The following is an 18,027-nucleotide window of genomic DNA, read 5'->3' on the forward strand; positions in this document are numbered from 1 at the left end:
CGGATGAAGTCTACTTTGGTCTTAATTTCTCTATGTTTCCCTATGTGTGCAATACAATTGTTTATGGTATTGTAACAATTACGCGAATATAATTTCAAATACACCTTTTATTCATCATCGTGAATAGTAGTACGACATTGTGAAGCTATTTATGTGTTTATGTGTGTTATTATGAAGACAAATTGTAGGTCATTTGTGTTTGCAACGTGTTTGACTACGTATATTTGTTTAGATATTCATTCATGCAGATGACTTTGACGATAGAACATTACCTATACTGTGGATACAAGCGGGTATTGTCAGTATCTCTTGTCGTACTGATATCGACCGATGGATCTGTTGTTGTATCTTATGCAACTACGCACATTGTATACAATGAAATAAGAAATGAACTCTATTTCAAAGGCTTTTCTGTTCACGTTAAAACACAGTAAAGTAACCCGGCGCAAGCGTTCATATTTGATAGCCTATTCTTGGAGCTGTTCTACAATTTGGCCTAGTAAAGTTTGCGTAGTTTACAAGCGGTACATAGGCAGCTGTGTCTCAAATACGTGTACGTTGTAGGTACCTACAATACATACCTACTTATGTGGTGTAAGTAGTTTTGGCAGAGCGCCAGTGCGCGGATGTCATTGTAAGATCTTGGCCCCAAGAGCCGCTTTCCCAGAATATTATAACACCTATTAACATAATCTGCTATGTCCGCTCTAATTTCTCAAGTAATAAGCCCTAGTTTCCCATAAAATTCGTCGACGTAAAAGAAAGCTGGAATTGATTATTAAATCTTGCTTGTATTGGAGACGAAAATAGATTAAAGCTTACAATGTTCTTGGTACTTCAAGGTGGAATGAGGTCGCTAAGTATAAATACAGCCTGCGACCTTTACAACACTTTTCAGACGCGGCAAAGGCCATTAATTTGCATTTTGTGAGAACCAAGGATACCTTTCGTTTACGATTGTTAATCTGTCGTGTACCTATGGTTACAACAACGACATCTAACAACTTGCCAAATGTGTTGTAATCATGTTTACACACATTTTTTTTTGTGCAATAAACAGGGTGTAAATATATTTTTTTAGAAGTTAGTATACTTTTGTTTATATAGACCATCTGTAAATTGTTGATTTCCGTGTGGTTTCTGTCCTGTGTTGAATGTGATGTACCTGTCTGTCTGTGTCTGTGGTGTCCGGAAGAATGAATGATTCTTTCTTTCTTTCTTTAAATAGTAGTTGTTGAGTGAGTAACGTTTGTGCAAATATTACTTGTTCTTCTTCTATCGTGTGGGTTGGGAGGTGGAATACCAACCTCACCAACCCTGGTGTCAGGGTTATTATTGAGCCGCCAAAGGCCCTTGACATGGCTCATGTAACGACTACTTACGTAAGTAGTAACCTGGACCAACGGCTTAACGTACCTTCCGAAGCACATATCATCTTACTTTCGGACAATCAGGTGATCAGCCTGTAATGTCCTAACCAAACTAGGGATCAGTATTTTTTTGTGATATTTCCCCACCGGGATTCGAACCCGGGACCTCCTCACTGGACCACTGAGGCCGAGATACACATAAGATTACATTACATAAGATTTACATTATTAATACATTTACTCGGGCACAAATACAATCGATAGTTACCGAGACATTGTACAGAAATATCCAAACGAAGCAAGGATGAGTGCCTGAAGAGGGCTAGTTTAAATTATTTCTCGAAGGCAATCGCTCGAGCGGGTGTAAGTTTCTAATCCGCACAACTTGAAGTTACTACCACCCAACTATCGGGAGTTCTGTATACTTTATACTTGTTACAAGCCCACTCCAATACGAAACTTACCCTTTTATCGGAAAACTGATATTTACCTTTTAAAGTTCTTTTAAAGTTGCAACTTGTTTTATTGTTAAATGAAATGAGCACAAGAGTCTCGGACTTAAAGTTTAGCGCAAGAATAATGGTAGTTTTTAATTTTATTACTATCAGATAAAGTTTACATCTGCACGTAACAATATCTCTTGAATTATATACTCATACCTGTTATAATATAAGCGCGGGCACGCCTTCAAATCTTAAGAAAATAAGTTACAAATTCTTTGGTTTTCGCACATTTCAGTCTCCTCTCCAGAAATCACATCAAAATGTAAAACGGCTTTAAATTCATAAAGCTAACAGACTACCGCTGCATTGCATATTAAACGCTATCTCTATTTCATCCACATAAATATTTCCAGTTATCAGCTTAATAAATTAAAGTTTCATTGAATTTACTGGATCTGCAAGCTGAACTGCTACTGTTACTAGTGCGCTATATTCTATTTAATATCAATTATCTATCCGTAGCCAATAGACCGCAAAAAGTAGAAGACATATCGATTATACTGAGAGTTTCAACTTATAAATTGTGCCCGTCTATGGCGGGGTCAACGTTGGCTCGAGTCCAGCTGGCCCCACAGATATTAAACAGGGGCCACTTATCTAAGCACTGCCAGCCGAAATCAGCACTATCGAAATTGTTTGATATGCAATTCAATTTCTTCCGGGTCCGGTCTTTAAATGAAAATTGCGGATAACGGAACGAAATTGTGTGCACTCCGTTAGATTTCCGCAAGGAAATGCTTTGCTGATACGATGTTAGTTTCCTATTTCCTTGTGTTTTATCGTGAGTTTATAAGTTTTGGGGATTAAGTTTAGTACTTTTATATTGATCCAACATTATTATAATTATAGGATGGATATAAAAAAACTATTATTTTCAATGCTACTTAATAATTCATTCCGACAATTATGTATAATGCCGTGTGTATTCTCTATCACAATATGTAAATTATATATATAAAGTATATCTTACATATCTCATTATACAAGTTAACTGAATAAAATACCACAGTCTCTCTAGGTAGGTAGTCTAGCTCTTCATTGCGTCAGAATTCGTGTCAAAGATTAAATATTAAAAGTAAGAAAATAAACAGCATTACAAATTAACGTTCATCCGCTATCAAGAAATATTATTACATTACTTATAACATACTCGCGGGAATCGGAAAATGTTTACGCTTCTAAACATTAAACCCTACAACTCTTCAGAGAATTCAGCCGAGAAAAGTTTCGGTCGAAGTTTAAATTACGTCGCGGTGAATTATTTAATTTCCATCTCGGGATAATTCAAATTTGAGCGCAGAATTTTCATAGCTTAGCGAAATCCTATTTCAGTAATTCCCGTTCATTAAGGTCTAAACGTCGGCGCCTATTTATGGAGGAGAAAACCACCACTGAATGTTGTATTTCCTGTTAGAACTACGGACAATTTATTTTCACATATCTTTTCTTGTGTCGCATGAAACGATACACGTGGAATCTAGCATACTGCTTATCAACCTGGTGAGCGAATCGAGTAATGGATTACTTTGTGTTTTATATAGATGGATGCATCAGAGATTGGGCTGGTGACCTTTAAGTTATAAGTTTCATGGTTTATAAATCTGTTCCTTTGTCAATGTCCTGATCTGTCAAATCGTCAGGTTAGGTAAGCGGACCCTGTAAAAACAGGATAATCCTATGGTGAAATTATCAACATCCTATTGACGTACTAGGTATTCTTTATTCTTCTTTATTAACACTGTGCTGTGACCCATTAAAATATAATACTTACTTATCTAATGCCGTACATTTACCTACCCTATGGGTAGAATTTTTCAAAAAGAAATAGTTGATACAGTAAGGATGTACAATCATTTACAACCCGACATCCCAACGAGTGACGACAAGACAGTGAAATAGGAGAAAAATTGGCAGTACCTACTCGTAGCACAACTTGCAGACGTCTCGTCTCTTAGAGCTAATCACAAAAGGCAAACACGAACTGACTGTGACGTACTACCTCTCGTCCGTTTCTATAGTAAAAGTTTTGCTACTACTAATGATATCAATATAAAACTCTTCTCTTCTTGAAACACCGGAACTTGTCGGAAAATAGACTTTTCCGGTTTGTCAAAAGCTGCGGATTGAAGTTCGAGTCAGATTTTTGGGATTTAATTTTCACTTTATTAAGTTCCCTAAGCACACTGTGCCAAATATGTAATAGATAGTGCCAATATTATAATAGATTTTATTTAACTAATAATAAAAAATATTATTGATGTGGGATATAAAAATAACACGGGATATATTTTAAATGTCTTTACTCCTTTTATTTTACACACTCCTTATATTTTACCCAAATCATTGCACCATCGACTCGCCTCCCTTACTTTTAAAAAAAGAACTGCCTTACGTCCCATTCATTAACCATCCTCCTTTCATACCATAAACAATCAAATTCCCAAACAATCAAATCCTTCCATATTCTCACTTTCCTACATTGATGTATAAATTGTTAATTGAATTTATTGTCTAAGTAATTGATCGTAGATTTAATATTTAGATATAACATTTATAAATTGTGTATTTTTTTTAGAAAACACTGTTAAGTCGGACTTATTCTAAGAAAATACTAATTTAAAAATCCCACTTGCTGTTTTCATTAGGTATTAAGATTTCAAAGAAATGAAGATCCTCTTTCACGAATTAGAGGGAACTAATAATTATTTCAAAGAAAACCTTCAGCATTTAGCACCTTTCTCCCTCTAATGCTCAAAAAGTTCTAGTAATTCTACAAATGGAGATGTTTGCTCGAATATTATAATCACTTTTATTACTGTATAAGTGTCTATTATATTATATAGAGTTTGTTATATCACAATTTTTTTACATACATAAAAAATTGGTAAAAATATGATGCTTCTCGAAAAGCCTGAATATCTAAGTTTTATGCAAAAAGTAATGGACTAAATGTACGTAGGCTTACGAATTAAATAAACAAGTACTGTATTGTAGCAAAATATAAACATGTTCTTAATTATCAAAAAATACGCTCAAGTTTTGATCTCTTGGTTCTGCACAGTCCCTTAATTACCCAAATATTCTGACAATGATTGTGTAATTTTGGAAACATTTTCACTCGATTATCAAATTACAGCGTCAATGTTTCGCCTCGCGTTCTATAACAGCCATTAGGCTCCATACATTCACGACTGAAGGTAATTGTTTGCGAATTTTCTTATTTAGTTAATTAGGTGTGCGATTCTGATGAGCTACACGAAACTGCGCGTGTTTGAATGTTACACACCCTACGGGGTATTAATTAGTTCGGAGGAACTAAATAAAAGATCCGACGGTTACTAGCTTGAAGAAAAGCGGCGATTGCCCTTTCAGATGAATGTCTCTCTCTCTCTCTCTCTCCTTGGCATTTTTATTCCCATCTAATGGTGGGGTCTACCTTCCTCGTCTTTCTCTTCCACTTCGCTCTATCAAAAGTGTCGTTCTAAATGATATTGCACGAGCACTGGTCCTATTTGACCACATCCGCCCATTTTGTTTTTGGTCGTCCTCTCGGTCTAAGCCCTGGTATATTTAGATTGGCTCTAACATTACCCACGTAATCGAGAGGTCCTCTCTTTACGTGTCTAAACCAACGAAACCTTCACTCTTGTAATTATTCGCAGATGTCACGTACAGTCATGAGCAATATAATGTACCCACTTTAGGACTCTGTCGCACTAACATATTTGACATTTAGTGAGATTTACTGTTCAATTTGTCAAAAAAGTTAATGTGACATGGTACCAAAGTGTATACATATTAATGCTCGTGACCGTACGCCGAAACTGCCTCGAACGTATTCGTTACAATTCGTTGCCCTTTCAGATGAATAAAGTCTAAATAAAAACTGCAATAAACTCCTTCCATTCAACGACACTAAGTAAAACTTTCCGTCCCAGGATAGTTTTAAAAGGTTCGGAGTTCGAGTACCGTTGTAAGTCAAGTGATTGAAAGTTTCAGGGTAATTTCTTGTATTGAATAAAGCCAATAGAACGAATGTTTTTATGTTGTAAAACAGTGAAAAACTGTTGTTGGGAAATAAAATGCTTTTGAATATTCATTTGTATTGTCATATCTGGATTCATGACATTGCGTAATGCAAAATATCCTTTGTACTCAACGGCTTTCATTGCTACATTTTCGGATTACGCTGAACAAAACAAAAACATATTTTTTGAATGTCTGTACTGCACTATTATTTGTTTATTATTATTTTGCATAACAACATGCAACACACTGATATTGTGTTTGGCTTTTGTTAACAGTCCCCCAGTTTTAAAAATACAGAATTATATGACTTTTGTGTAGCCTTCTTTCTAGATACACTACAAAATACCTAATATAATAGGTAATAGATATTACAATTCGATGACAAATACCACGATATTCTTAGAAACACAAGATATAAATGAATATAAATATGTCTCCCTAATCAGTTTTTCTAGTTATTTTGACAATACAACTTAACGAGCATTATCTTTTTGTTTGATAAAGGGTATCAAGGTAACAGGCATATCGTGGAATCTCTCGTATGAGAGTTTCCCTTACCATAAGGAGGGTAAGGGATCTTCGCGATTTTGTTTTGTTCCGTGACTACGCAGTCACTTCTTTTCTTTATGTACATTATACAAGTACTCGTATCTACAAGAACCTTTAGTACGTCAACTGAAAACCGCGTCGATTGCAAGAAATGCCCGTCAATGACAAGAAGTTGGAATAATTAAAGAGTGTACGAGTCTGTGTACATTATTTTTATTTACAAGAACAGTATGTAAATAGTTTGTATATTTTGTTGATCTCCGAGTACATTAGGTACGTAGATGAGATAAAACCAATAGATAATAGGGTACGTGACTGGGTCAAAGATAAATTATAAAATGCTAATCTAGAAATAGAAGCCAGTCTAACACTACCAAAAATCAATCTCATTTTACGTTTCGACTTATTTTCGAATTTTATTTATGAATTAAGCAACAATGAGTACGGCGTTTGACAGCTTCTATTGATGACGTCACATACAAACTTCAAAGAAAACTTTCGTTTTGACGTTTCGTAAAAACTATCTCATTTGACTAGATTGTCAAGCAGCGTATTGAATACTACATATATACATAGAACATGAGTGTGTGCGTATACATTCAGTAGGCCCCGTGTCCATTGTGGGACTGTCCACATTTTCATGTCACGGGGTTGTTATTGTTATTACCTACTTTTTTTGAAACCTGAAATTTACGATACGCTTTGTACCGGAAGTATGTCTTATGGATACGACCTTCCTTGGCTTGTGTTTACCTTACATAAGCTCAAGACTATATCCCAATTGGATTAGTCAGAGGTACATCCATGGCAAGATGAACTAAGTACACACACCTGTGTGTACATTAAATACATTAAATAAACCCTGTGTCGATTTTACGTTGACCTGTGTCATCATCATCAGCGCATTAACGTCCCCACTGCTGGGGCACGGGCCTTCCCTATGGATGGATAGGGACCTGTGTTGACCTGTGTACTTTTTATTTATTATGTTTTTTTTTTGGTGCAGTGGCCGACTTGGGCGGACTCTCGCGCCGTGCTGGTTGCTCCAGCGCATTCTCTGCGCCCTCGCCCGCCGCGCATCACGATCCAGGTCAGATTTCCAATTTACCCTATTATACTATTATTATCATCATCAATAGCCTATATACGTCTATTATAATTAATGGGTGGGTGTTTTGGGTTATTTTTTTATTAATATATTTTTTGTCCTATTATTTTTATAGCAATATTTTTAGTCATAAGTAGTCAGTATTATTTTTTTCAAACACCGCAAGGGAATACACACACATAATATAAATAGCGTCACGCTTGTATCTCCTTAGGGGTAGGCTGAGGTTTTTGGAGGCGCAGATGAAGGAATATATTTTATCAACCGTCAAAAGATGATGTTATGATAAAGTACCACATTTAATACACGTAATTCGTAACTTCATGCACCTTTTTGTGTGTTTTGCTTAAAGAGACTTCGTTTTTGTGTTAATTTTGAATAGGAGAAGAAAGCTGTGAATATTGTATTGTCGAGTCAAGAATTATCCTTTCAATCTGAAGCCGTCAATTACCAGCCGGAATAACAAAGAGTTGTCAAATATATTACTTTCCATACACTTCACAGATAACAGTATTTAGAGAGGACTAAGTTTAAAATAACACAACAATCTTCTGCATTCCTTCTACGAAATAAATATGCAAGTAAGACTTCAATACGAAGTTTAAATCCTTTGCAAACTTCTCCTGTGTCCTATAAATAAAGTAGGATTTGAATAGGCCATTGTTATTTTAAACCCTCTTTTAACCACGCTATAGCTTTCATACCAGTCATGTTACAATACCTACTTACTTACTATTCAGTTACAATGAACATACTATATAGTGGATGTAAATCTTGCGTATGAAAAGAAATTATTGCTTTTATTAACATGCAAATGTATTGGTCCTCAAGATAAATGTTACATTAACTAAAATATTTATTAGTCTATACATTGTTTTAGGTTTACGCGGTTATTATCATAATTAAAACACATAATAACGGGTTCTTACCGCGTTTAAATCAGGGATATAAGACTCCCGATATTTCGACACTGTTGCAAGTGCCATGATCACGAGATGACTGATGAGATTGGAGTGGAGTGGGTAGATCTATAATCAAATAAAATAAAAATTAAGCGTTGAAATATCGGGAGTCTCATATCCCTGATTAAAACGCGGTAAGAACCCGTTATTATGTGTTTTAGTTATTTATTAAGTCTGATGTCACATTCTAAACAACAAATTGGATGATTTTTTTTATAGGACTCGGACGGAACTTGAACCCTTGTCAAGCCGGGACGAGCGTTTTAACCATCACACCACCGGGTCCTCCTCCTGTCCATGCGAAATTCTTTCGATCTATGTAGCGTCATCAAGTCCCATCCAAGTCAGAATTTTTTAAACTCTTTGAAAAACATGGATGACTCCAAAAGCTCTTCGGGTTTGGACATTTTTGTAGTGTCTTGTTGTAGATAAGATTTGTCTCGAAAGGCATTCACAACCTGATCGGACAAATAGGGGAGCGCTGTGGGCTCTCACGGGACCCGATTGTAGAGATGATTTGAGGTTGTTTAAATCTTGCGTCTATACTCGTAGGTATTTATTTCTTTAATTCAGGATAACAGGTTGTTTTACATAAAGATGTCAAGTTATAAATATACAATGCACGCCAAAATACCTAGCTTATGAAATACTTACTTAAGAAATACATTTTTTATGCTGAGAGTAGAAACTGCAAAACTAAGTGTGTGTAACAATGTAACACCAAAGCATGCACCTCGTATAATAGATAGACAACCAATCTCTGTAAACAAAGTGTCAGCGGCGCATTTTGTCAAAAACGACGGCGTGTAACGACACTATACAAACTTTTTTTTTGACGTGACTTATTGTAGATTTGCCGCAGATGGCATTAACTACTTGGCCGGACAAATGAGGAGCGCTGAAGGCTCTCACCTGGTAAAACGTTTAAGACAACAGCCTGAGGGTGCCGTTGGCTGACTGTACATCTTAATTACAGGGAACGAACTTATACTGTCTGCATTATTTAATGTAAGTATACGTACTTACAACGACTGTTCTGTTGTATTTTTAGAAAAAACTTCATAGCGAATGTAAAGTCAAACGGCCTTACAAATAAACCGAGAGTAACTATTTATACCGATCTTAACCTAAGAAAAAGCAAAATCTCTACAAATAAACTCGGAATAACTTGTACCTTGGTGTAACGTTTCATACTATCGCTAAACCAGCCCACACCCTGGTTTAAGTTCGGAATAACCTAAAACTGTCTGACATTGATAGATGTGATTTTTGCTGATTTATTGGATTGATCACGGAATTTTTATATTATCTCTCCTTATTATCGGCTTCATCATCACCAGCCCATTAACGTCCCCACTGCTGGGGCACGGGACTTGCTTGTGGATGGATAGGGAGATCGGGCCTGAAACCACCACGCGGGCCCAGTGCGGATTGATGGTTATTAACGACTGCTAATGCAACCGGGACCAACGGCTTAAAGTGCCTTCCGAAGCACGGAGGAGCTCGAGATGAAAACTTTTTTGTGGTCACCTATGACCGGCCTTTGCGAAAGTTGCTTAACTTCAACAACGCTCCTCATCATTATCGGCTTATACCAGGTTTAACTATTCGTAGGATAATCTTGGAATAGGGATGGGATAAACGGGCATTAAAAGTTTTCATAATGTCAGCGGGAACTAGCCTGATTTATTCAATGGGACGGAAAACTTTAGTAAGTTTTTATTTGTAAGGCCGTATTTGTTTATAGGATGTCAGTGTAGCAATGCAATTCATTCCAAAACTTCCGAAACAGGAAGAATTGCACAAATGAAGTTGCCGACTATAGAAACAGCCTAGTTAATGTCAAAAGGTGGAAGCGACCCCCGACTCTTTGCCTTCCGAGTCTGTTAAGTAATTAATTCTTTTGCCGTCCCGTTGAATAAATCAGGCTAGTTCCCGCTGACATTATTAAAACTTTTAATGCCCGTTTATCGCAGAATGCGAAAATAAAAAAAGAAAAAGAGAAAAGAGAGAGGGGGTCCGATATGCGTGCGGGCTCTTTCTTGGTGCAAAGGTTGTCCATCGCCATACAACGTGGTAATGCGGCGAGTGTAATGGGGGCCTTTACGCCTGGAACAACTCGTGGGGGGGGGGTGTATTGTTTGACGATTAGATTATATTGTTGATGAGGTTGGTAATTCGCCTCACAACCCACACGATAGAAGAAGAAGATTATATTAATTTTAAATAAAAATAGTTCTTCATTTCTCAAAATTGTAGCCAAGTTCGTTGTCAAGACTTCCCAGTAAGTAACTAAAGTACTTGTGTTGGGAATGACTCGCAACTCCCTTACATACGATTTTTAAAACATAGTTTATATATACAAGTTAAGCATAGTTAAGCATTAAAATAAAAAATGAGTATGATCTGCGTGGGTGGGTGTGGTATGTACATACGTATGTGTGTGCAAATAAAAAATAAGTTCTGATATTTAAAATTAATTGTCATTTTGTGTAAATAATATAGCATAATCTGAATTTTTTAAAAACCTGAAATTTATGCGATAGCTAACTATGAAGTCACACGTATTCCACCTAAAAACCCATCTTACTCGAAACCTCAAAATCACAGCTTACAAAACACAGGAAAGCTTGATGACCTTTTCTCTATACCTAATCCCACGAACGAACATTCCTCTACACCCTTGGCCTTTTTTCAAAATATTTGAACACACAAATAATTTAGTGCAAAGTTGTCACTAACACATTCGGCTTGACCATATACGGCGATATATACCATAGACGGCGATACGACTCACCACATATCACGTTGGTCTAACCTCGGTGAGGTGTGGGTACTTTCTGATTGACGTACGTCTGACTACCCCAATTTGAACATAGTCGTGAGTTTATGTTATGTTGTTGTAAGTCTTCTTCTTCTTCCTAGCGTGAATCCCGCCGTCTTGCGCCGGGGTCCGCTTTCCTACTGTTCTTCCTCCACTTTGCCCTATCCTGGACATCGTCTTCCGATAACCCGCAACTCTCCATGTCTTTCTCCACGACACTCAACCATCTTGTTATGTTGTTGTAAGTAAAAAAGTAAAAAGTAAAAATTATTTATTTACCAAATAAAGTAAAATTAACACAAGTTAATAGCGGGCCCTGCACTAGGGTTTCCCCTGTATCGCAGTAGCCCTATGGTATAACAATTTTTGCGTAAAGATTAAAAATACGAAGTCCGGTGGAGACTCAGGTACCTATATACATTGAATTAAAAAATAATAGCAACATAATGATACATTTTAAATTTAAAGAGATCAGGAATTAAACATTGTGTTGATATAAATAATTTGTAAAACTGAGAACCCATTGAATAGGGTTATTTAAGGCCATCAAAAGCACGCGGCTCCGTAGATATGCAGTGGCTTACATTCTGTGCACCTTCTCTCGCGAGTAACATATCCATCAAGAAAACCAACTATGTAAGGAGCCGTATGAAAACGAGGCACCGATGACGTAACTAGGGCCGGATCTAGGGGGCGCAAAATATTGGAAGTATATTTTTTTTTGTTTAAAAATAAAGTCAGTAAAATATGTTTCACTTGCGTTTTTACCCACAACGGAACGGAGCAGGTATATGCGTTTAGGGTGAGAGATGTTTGTGTGTGCGTTTTATAAATTACATCTAATAATACTTGTTCAAATGAATAGCAGGTGGAATTAAATAAATTTACTATTACTTACTAGTAGGCTTACTTAACAGGGTTCACAGACTATCAGTGCAGCGGCTCGCAGCTTATGCTGAGTGAAGTCATCTCTATCACAGTACTTACTTGGAATCCCTGTTCAATTTCGTTCCTATTATAGTACTGTCAAAGCTTTTAAATGTTATATTTTTAGATTGTTTAAATTCATAAGTACTTACATATATGTAAAATTTCAAATACAATTTATATTGTTAATGAATAAATACATTGAAACATTAAAAAAAAATAGAGAGGCTAGCTTCAATCCAGGTGTAAAATTGAGAAATTGTTCATCAGAATGTGATTTTTCTAAAAAGCGCTTCCGTGGTTTTCACTAGGTATATGTTGACGTTATCCTCACGAGACGCGTGAGGCGCTTAAAGAATAAAAGTCGTCCCTGTCGTAGTACTTGAGTCCCCGTTTAGTTCAGTTCCACTCCCGGCTGAGCTTCTATTTGCAATAAACACGTCCCGCGCCGTCCACCGACTGCTGAACAACTTTTACAGACTTGTTTGCACTTGCAAACGTTGAAACTGAGACTTTCTCCAGGAGAATTTCTTTGGTCTCCCAGCACTGAATTAGCTTCATGTTAGTATTTAAGTGCTTGAAATAGGGTTTAACCAGGAAACTTCACAGTTTTACTCTTTAAATTCTTGACTGGATCGTACGCAGTGCTTTTTTTAAGAATTACCTATTATGTTGCGAAGTTGGATTGAGTGTTGGGCTAAGTACTTACAGGAAAACGGTCATCAGGAGAAGTGTAATAGCCTTTCTCCTTCCTGCCTGATATTTAAACTATATTTATTAAAATAATATAATTTAAAAGCCATCATATTGATAATGATAAATCATGAAATGAAAGGATCCTGGAGCACTAGTTGTGACTGTTGTGAGCACTGGTGATGGCTTCCTTTCCAGCAAGAGCTTATCTCGGACGCCAGTCGCCAGTAATACATACCCTATAATAAATTAACCCAGTAACCCATCTGTATATTGTGGAGAAGAAATAAAGATATTATCTAAACACCTAGAGATAGAAAGGCGGGATTTTTCGTAGGTATTGTCTAATGACAGTAAAATTCAAATGCTTATTCCAACAGATTAATGTACTCGTACGTTACCACCACCATTGCAAACGCAACAAAAAAAAGGTTAATTTTGAAAATAAACAGGACTGTAGATCTATCAAATTATTTCAGCTATTTTTACGTTCGCCGCGAAATGATTCCAACGGTCGGGCCACCAAAACTGTGTATAAAAACAAAATGGAGAGCCGACGAGGCTTGAATAAAAATATGTAGGGCGACCGCCGAGCCTTATTATAAAGGCAATAAGCTGTAACGCGGCGAGAATTTATATTTACCCGTTAAACACCAGTTTCCTGCACACTGCCGAGTAAATTAGTCAAGTTGTAAATTGTTTAGCACCTTATTATGTCACTTGACTTACATTCAAGTTAAAAAACAAAGTACGCCGCGTGCGCTGCCATAGTTTTCTTTTCATTTTTGAAGTAATAACTGGTTCCATATAAAATTTAATGTGTATTTTCACGCCTGTTAAAGCGACGAAAATAGCCAACCAATATTTCATTCGACTTGTCATCTAGTATGTCGTAGAAATCTAGTCATGACTTATACTGTCATAGAACAAAGAATAATACTTACTACTTATAGAAGGGACACTCGGCATCAATTTGTATCGGTGGAGCCGAACTAGATTTACATCACCCTCACTGGGTCTCTCACTTTAGTATAACTAAACTGCCCTTGGGATCTTAACTTTGTTGTGAGAAGATTAAGCAGATGCTGCAATAAGTCTGCGAATACAATATACCATCCTTGTTCTGTATCTATATGGTGTATGCCATCAACATTTAAGAAAAAATATACAAAAAATCACATATAACGCGAAAACATTTCCATAAAGTATCCTTTTAAATCCATACAAGAAGCTTTGATTTTAAATCGCCTCACTATTACGTATTCGATTGTTGACTTAATCATAAAATAAATAAATATTTTATCCCAATATAAATCGACCGACAATAACCTTCCCCCACCCTTCAATTATTCTGTGGCCTTTAGATTTTGTCATAAGTGCTGTTTAGCTCAAAATTAAATTGATTCATGAATTTTATATACTTTATTTACCTACCTTCATGTCGCATGTTATGGTTGATTGAGGGCAGACCTGTGTCCAGCAGTGGGACGAATAAATAGTTACTATTTCTTTAGTAAAAATGTTTATCACTGTTTTGTATCATAGACATTATGTCATATACAAACTTTTCAACTCTATCCTGCTTTGAAATGTCTCTCTTTACGTGTTTCTGAAGTGTAATTACAACGTGTCACACATATGCATGTGTTTTGTGTAAGTAGAAGATAAAATTTTATGTTTATAAATTCTACATGAACTAACACAATTTCTCAAACTAATGGCTTGTTTTTTTACCATCTTATTATATTTACGACTAAGTATATCTACTTAAAATATAATAAGAGAACACGGAACGAGAATGAATTTATCAACATTTAATAGGACTAAAATCTCCACAAGAAATATAATTGTAGCGTTGATAGCGACTCTCCGAACGACGACCCTCGCTACGGCGAGTCTCTTTACGGCGAGTAGCCTTATTTTCCCTCTACGTCGAGCGAATTTTAATGTTATAGTACAGCTGTTATGGTAAAAACTGTTTTGCTGTTATCTTATAGTGAATTGTAAGAACGCAATGGGAACAGCGAGTTAGTTATCATGGGCACGTCATAAATATAGAGTGAAAATATAACGTTTACACGTATTCATAATACCTACGTATTTCATTTTATCCAGGTGATATGATAGAAAAGTAAATGCCTTTATTAACTTCTGAAAATAATGTTTCAATATTCGGTTTGAATTTGACTCACCCACGTGAGATATCTACTATTTCTTACCTAAACACATTCACAATTTATGAATAATTCTACCGCACAATTACTTCTTATATCATGTGGGTTGTGAGGATTACCTACCAACCTCATCAACCCTGCTATCAGGGTTATTATTGAGCCTCCAAAGGCCCCTGAAATGACTCATACAACGACTACGTACTTACATTAGTAAGTAGTAACCGGTACCAACGGCTTAACGTGCCTCCCGAAGCACAGATCGTGTTACTTTCCCCTCCACCCCACCGGGATTCGAACCCAGGACCTCCGGATCGTGAGCCCAACGCTCAACCACTGGACCACGGAAGCCGGTACACAATTAGTTAAAAACGCCAATATTCCTACGTATATCTGGCTATAGGTATATTTGTGGCAACTAAAAACGAAGCAAAACGCCAGTGCCCTCATTTCCCCCGATACGGGACCACGTATCGCAGACCGATGTTTCGTCATCCAGCCCAATTACCATCGTATCGCACTTTGCTTCGATCAACTGTTGTAAATATAGAGGTATACACACTTTGGTATTGTCCACGATTTCACTCAGCAATAAAGTAATTATAGGAAATATTGGAAAATAATGTAACATTAAACCCTATTTAAACTGAATTTTTCACGCAAAACGGTCTGGAGAATTTGTGGTGGTGTTCTGTGTGCACACATTCATTAAGCAACAACGAGACACATAAAATTCAGAACAAACAACAACTTACGATATAATAGGAGATTTTGACCACACTAAATGCGAAAATGTTCCCAATGTTTCCACAATTAACAATGATTTATTAGCCAAACAGTAAATTCCATCTAAAGCAAAAAATCTACAATAAGTGAAGTGAAAAATAATTATCATTTCGCATCTATGGAATGCAATCCCGATCGAGCGAGATCTCGTCTATTTTTTCGAGATCAATCCCGAAGCATAATATGACGACATCCCATTCGAGATTGACGGGATCCGACGAATCTCCTTGAGTTATACTTTTTGTTTTGATTATGGTGATTTCCAAAGAAAACTTAATTATTTAGTTAGAAGAATAAAGGTTTTTATTTTCTTTCAAAAAATATTTTGTTTAATTGACCTCACTATCACAAACAAGCAGTTTTCATCGTTTTCAGCCATCCTATCCTAACATTACATTTTTTTATGAACTAGCCGAGATCCCGAAAATTTTGGGATCCCGAGATTGATATTCTAATCCAGCGGAATCTCGAATTTGCGATCTCGAGTCGAGATTGCATTCCCTATTCGCGTCTCGTTACGATCTATTAAGGCTAACTTAGAATGGCTAAGCTATTTACACACAACCTTTGAGTTTGTGAAATATCACGTCTGTACAAGAAACAAAGTAGCGATTTGCCGTGTAAAGTTCCAGGTCGCCACATCTCATAACATGACGCCTAAGAATTCGCTGACAATCTAGCCTGGCTTCTTAAGTGCTAGAATGGATATTAAAATGCACTTAACGACGCTAGAAGAGGAAATTCTTTGTTGAAATACTTTCAAAGTAAAATACTTACATGAAGTTAGGTAAGTATGAGTATCCGGATACAATATTTTTATGATGATGCATCATTATCATTATATAATATTATACCTCTATTTTTAATTCAGCTAGAATTTTATGTTGCCAATAAACAGATATTATACAAAGTTAACTGTGCAAAAAAGTAAAAATGTAGTTAAGAATATATATATTTTTTTCTAAATACTTAACTTAAAAATGTTTTTACTAAATACTTATAAGACAGCTTCTTTACTTCAGAAACTCATTTAAAAGAGCAAGCATAGTTTCGTTCCTATGAATATGATACGAACATTTCATAGATGTGAAATTGTGTTGCAAAGTTGGTTGGTTTATCAAATATTTACGAGCACGGAAACCAGGCAGCGAGTTGGAATGGTGTGTAAACCATATTACCGACTAATAACGTTTATATTGAAAAATCACTGTGGATTTATTTTATTCCGAGGACAACCCATCGTACACTTTGTACATATTGTGAATGTGAATGTCATCATTGATGCAAAAAGCAGCTGTACTTTTTATGTCCTGTTTAACTTGGCACCGTAATAACTTTTTTTAACAACTATGATTATTGAGACTTGAATTAAGCATTAACATTAACATGTTTAAAGTTTGTAGGACACTTAATATCAAAACTTTTTATCGTAAACTTATGTTTCCTCGCTTTCTTAACCTAAAATTACAGAAAAAAAACTCGCTCTCGGCTCGGTCGGTTCGGTTTCAACTCGGTGAGGTGTGGGTACTTAGCTCATCTTGCGATTGGTTGGCATATTCGAGCGGGAGCTTACGTTATGTTATGTAAAACCTCTTAATTTATTTTACTCTCTCATTCTTAACAATTTCTTCAAAAATATGTTACTAAACTAAGTTATACGAGTACAGTGATGATGAATTTCAAGTCTGTCGGCAGTTCACCCTTGTTAGACCGTTGTCATTATGCATCATAGAATGATTATCACGGAACGGCTGATTGTATGACCCTTGACCCGTAATCTAGCCCTCGACCGCGGCCATTGTCTTCGTCGTATTAAGGGATTTATCACAGGGATTATAGGATTATTGATTTATTGGCTTTATATTGCTGATTTACCTTATTGTGTGACGTATGTTTTGGGAATCGACGAATAATACAATAAGTTAAACTATCTTCTAATACCTAGGATAACTCTTACTACTTACCTATGATATCTAATTGACAATTATTTAAATTTTGGATGATTGAATGAACAGCCCGGGTGAATAGAATAGGCATCTCGCTGATATGCCTTTAGGCGTGTACTGTCAACTTAATTCTGTCGGGTTATTGGCCAATGTAATTTT

General features: G+C 36.2%; 1 protein-coding gene across 6 annotated transcripts in view; it reads left to right on the forward strand.

Moving 5' to 3' along the window:
* LOC126372932 (uncharacterized) overlaps nt 1-18,027 on the forward strand; it is a 223,257-nt gene that overhangs the window by 65,633 nt on the left and 139,597 nt on the right. For all 6 annotated transcript variants that reach the window (XM_050018833.1, XM_050018836.1, XM_050018837.1 and 3 more), the window contains exon 4: nt 7,458-7,541. In XM_050018833.1, coding sequence (XP_049874790.1) covers nt 7,458-7,541 — 84 coding nt within the window. The remainder of the gene's footprint in view (nt 1-7,457; nt 7,542-18,027) is intronic.

Source organism: Pectinophora gossypiella, chromosome 15 (assembly GCF_024362695.1).
Source record: "Pectinophora gossypiella chromosome 15, ilPecGoss1.1, whole genome shotgun sequence".
NCBI lineage: Eukaryota > Metazoa > Arthropoda > Insecta > Lepidoptera > Gelechiidae > Pectinophora > Pectinophora gossypiella.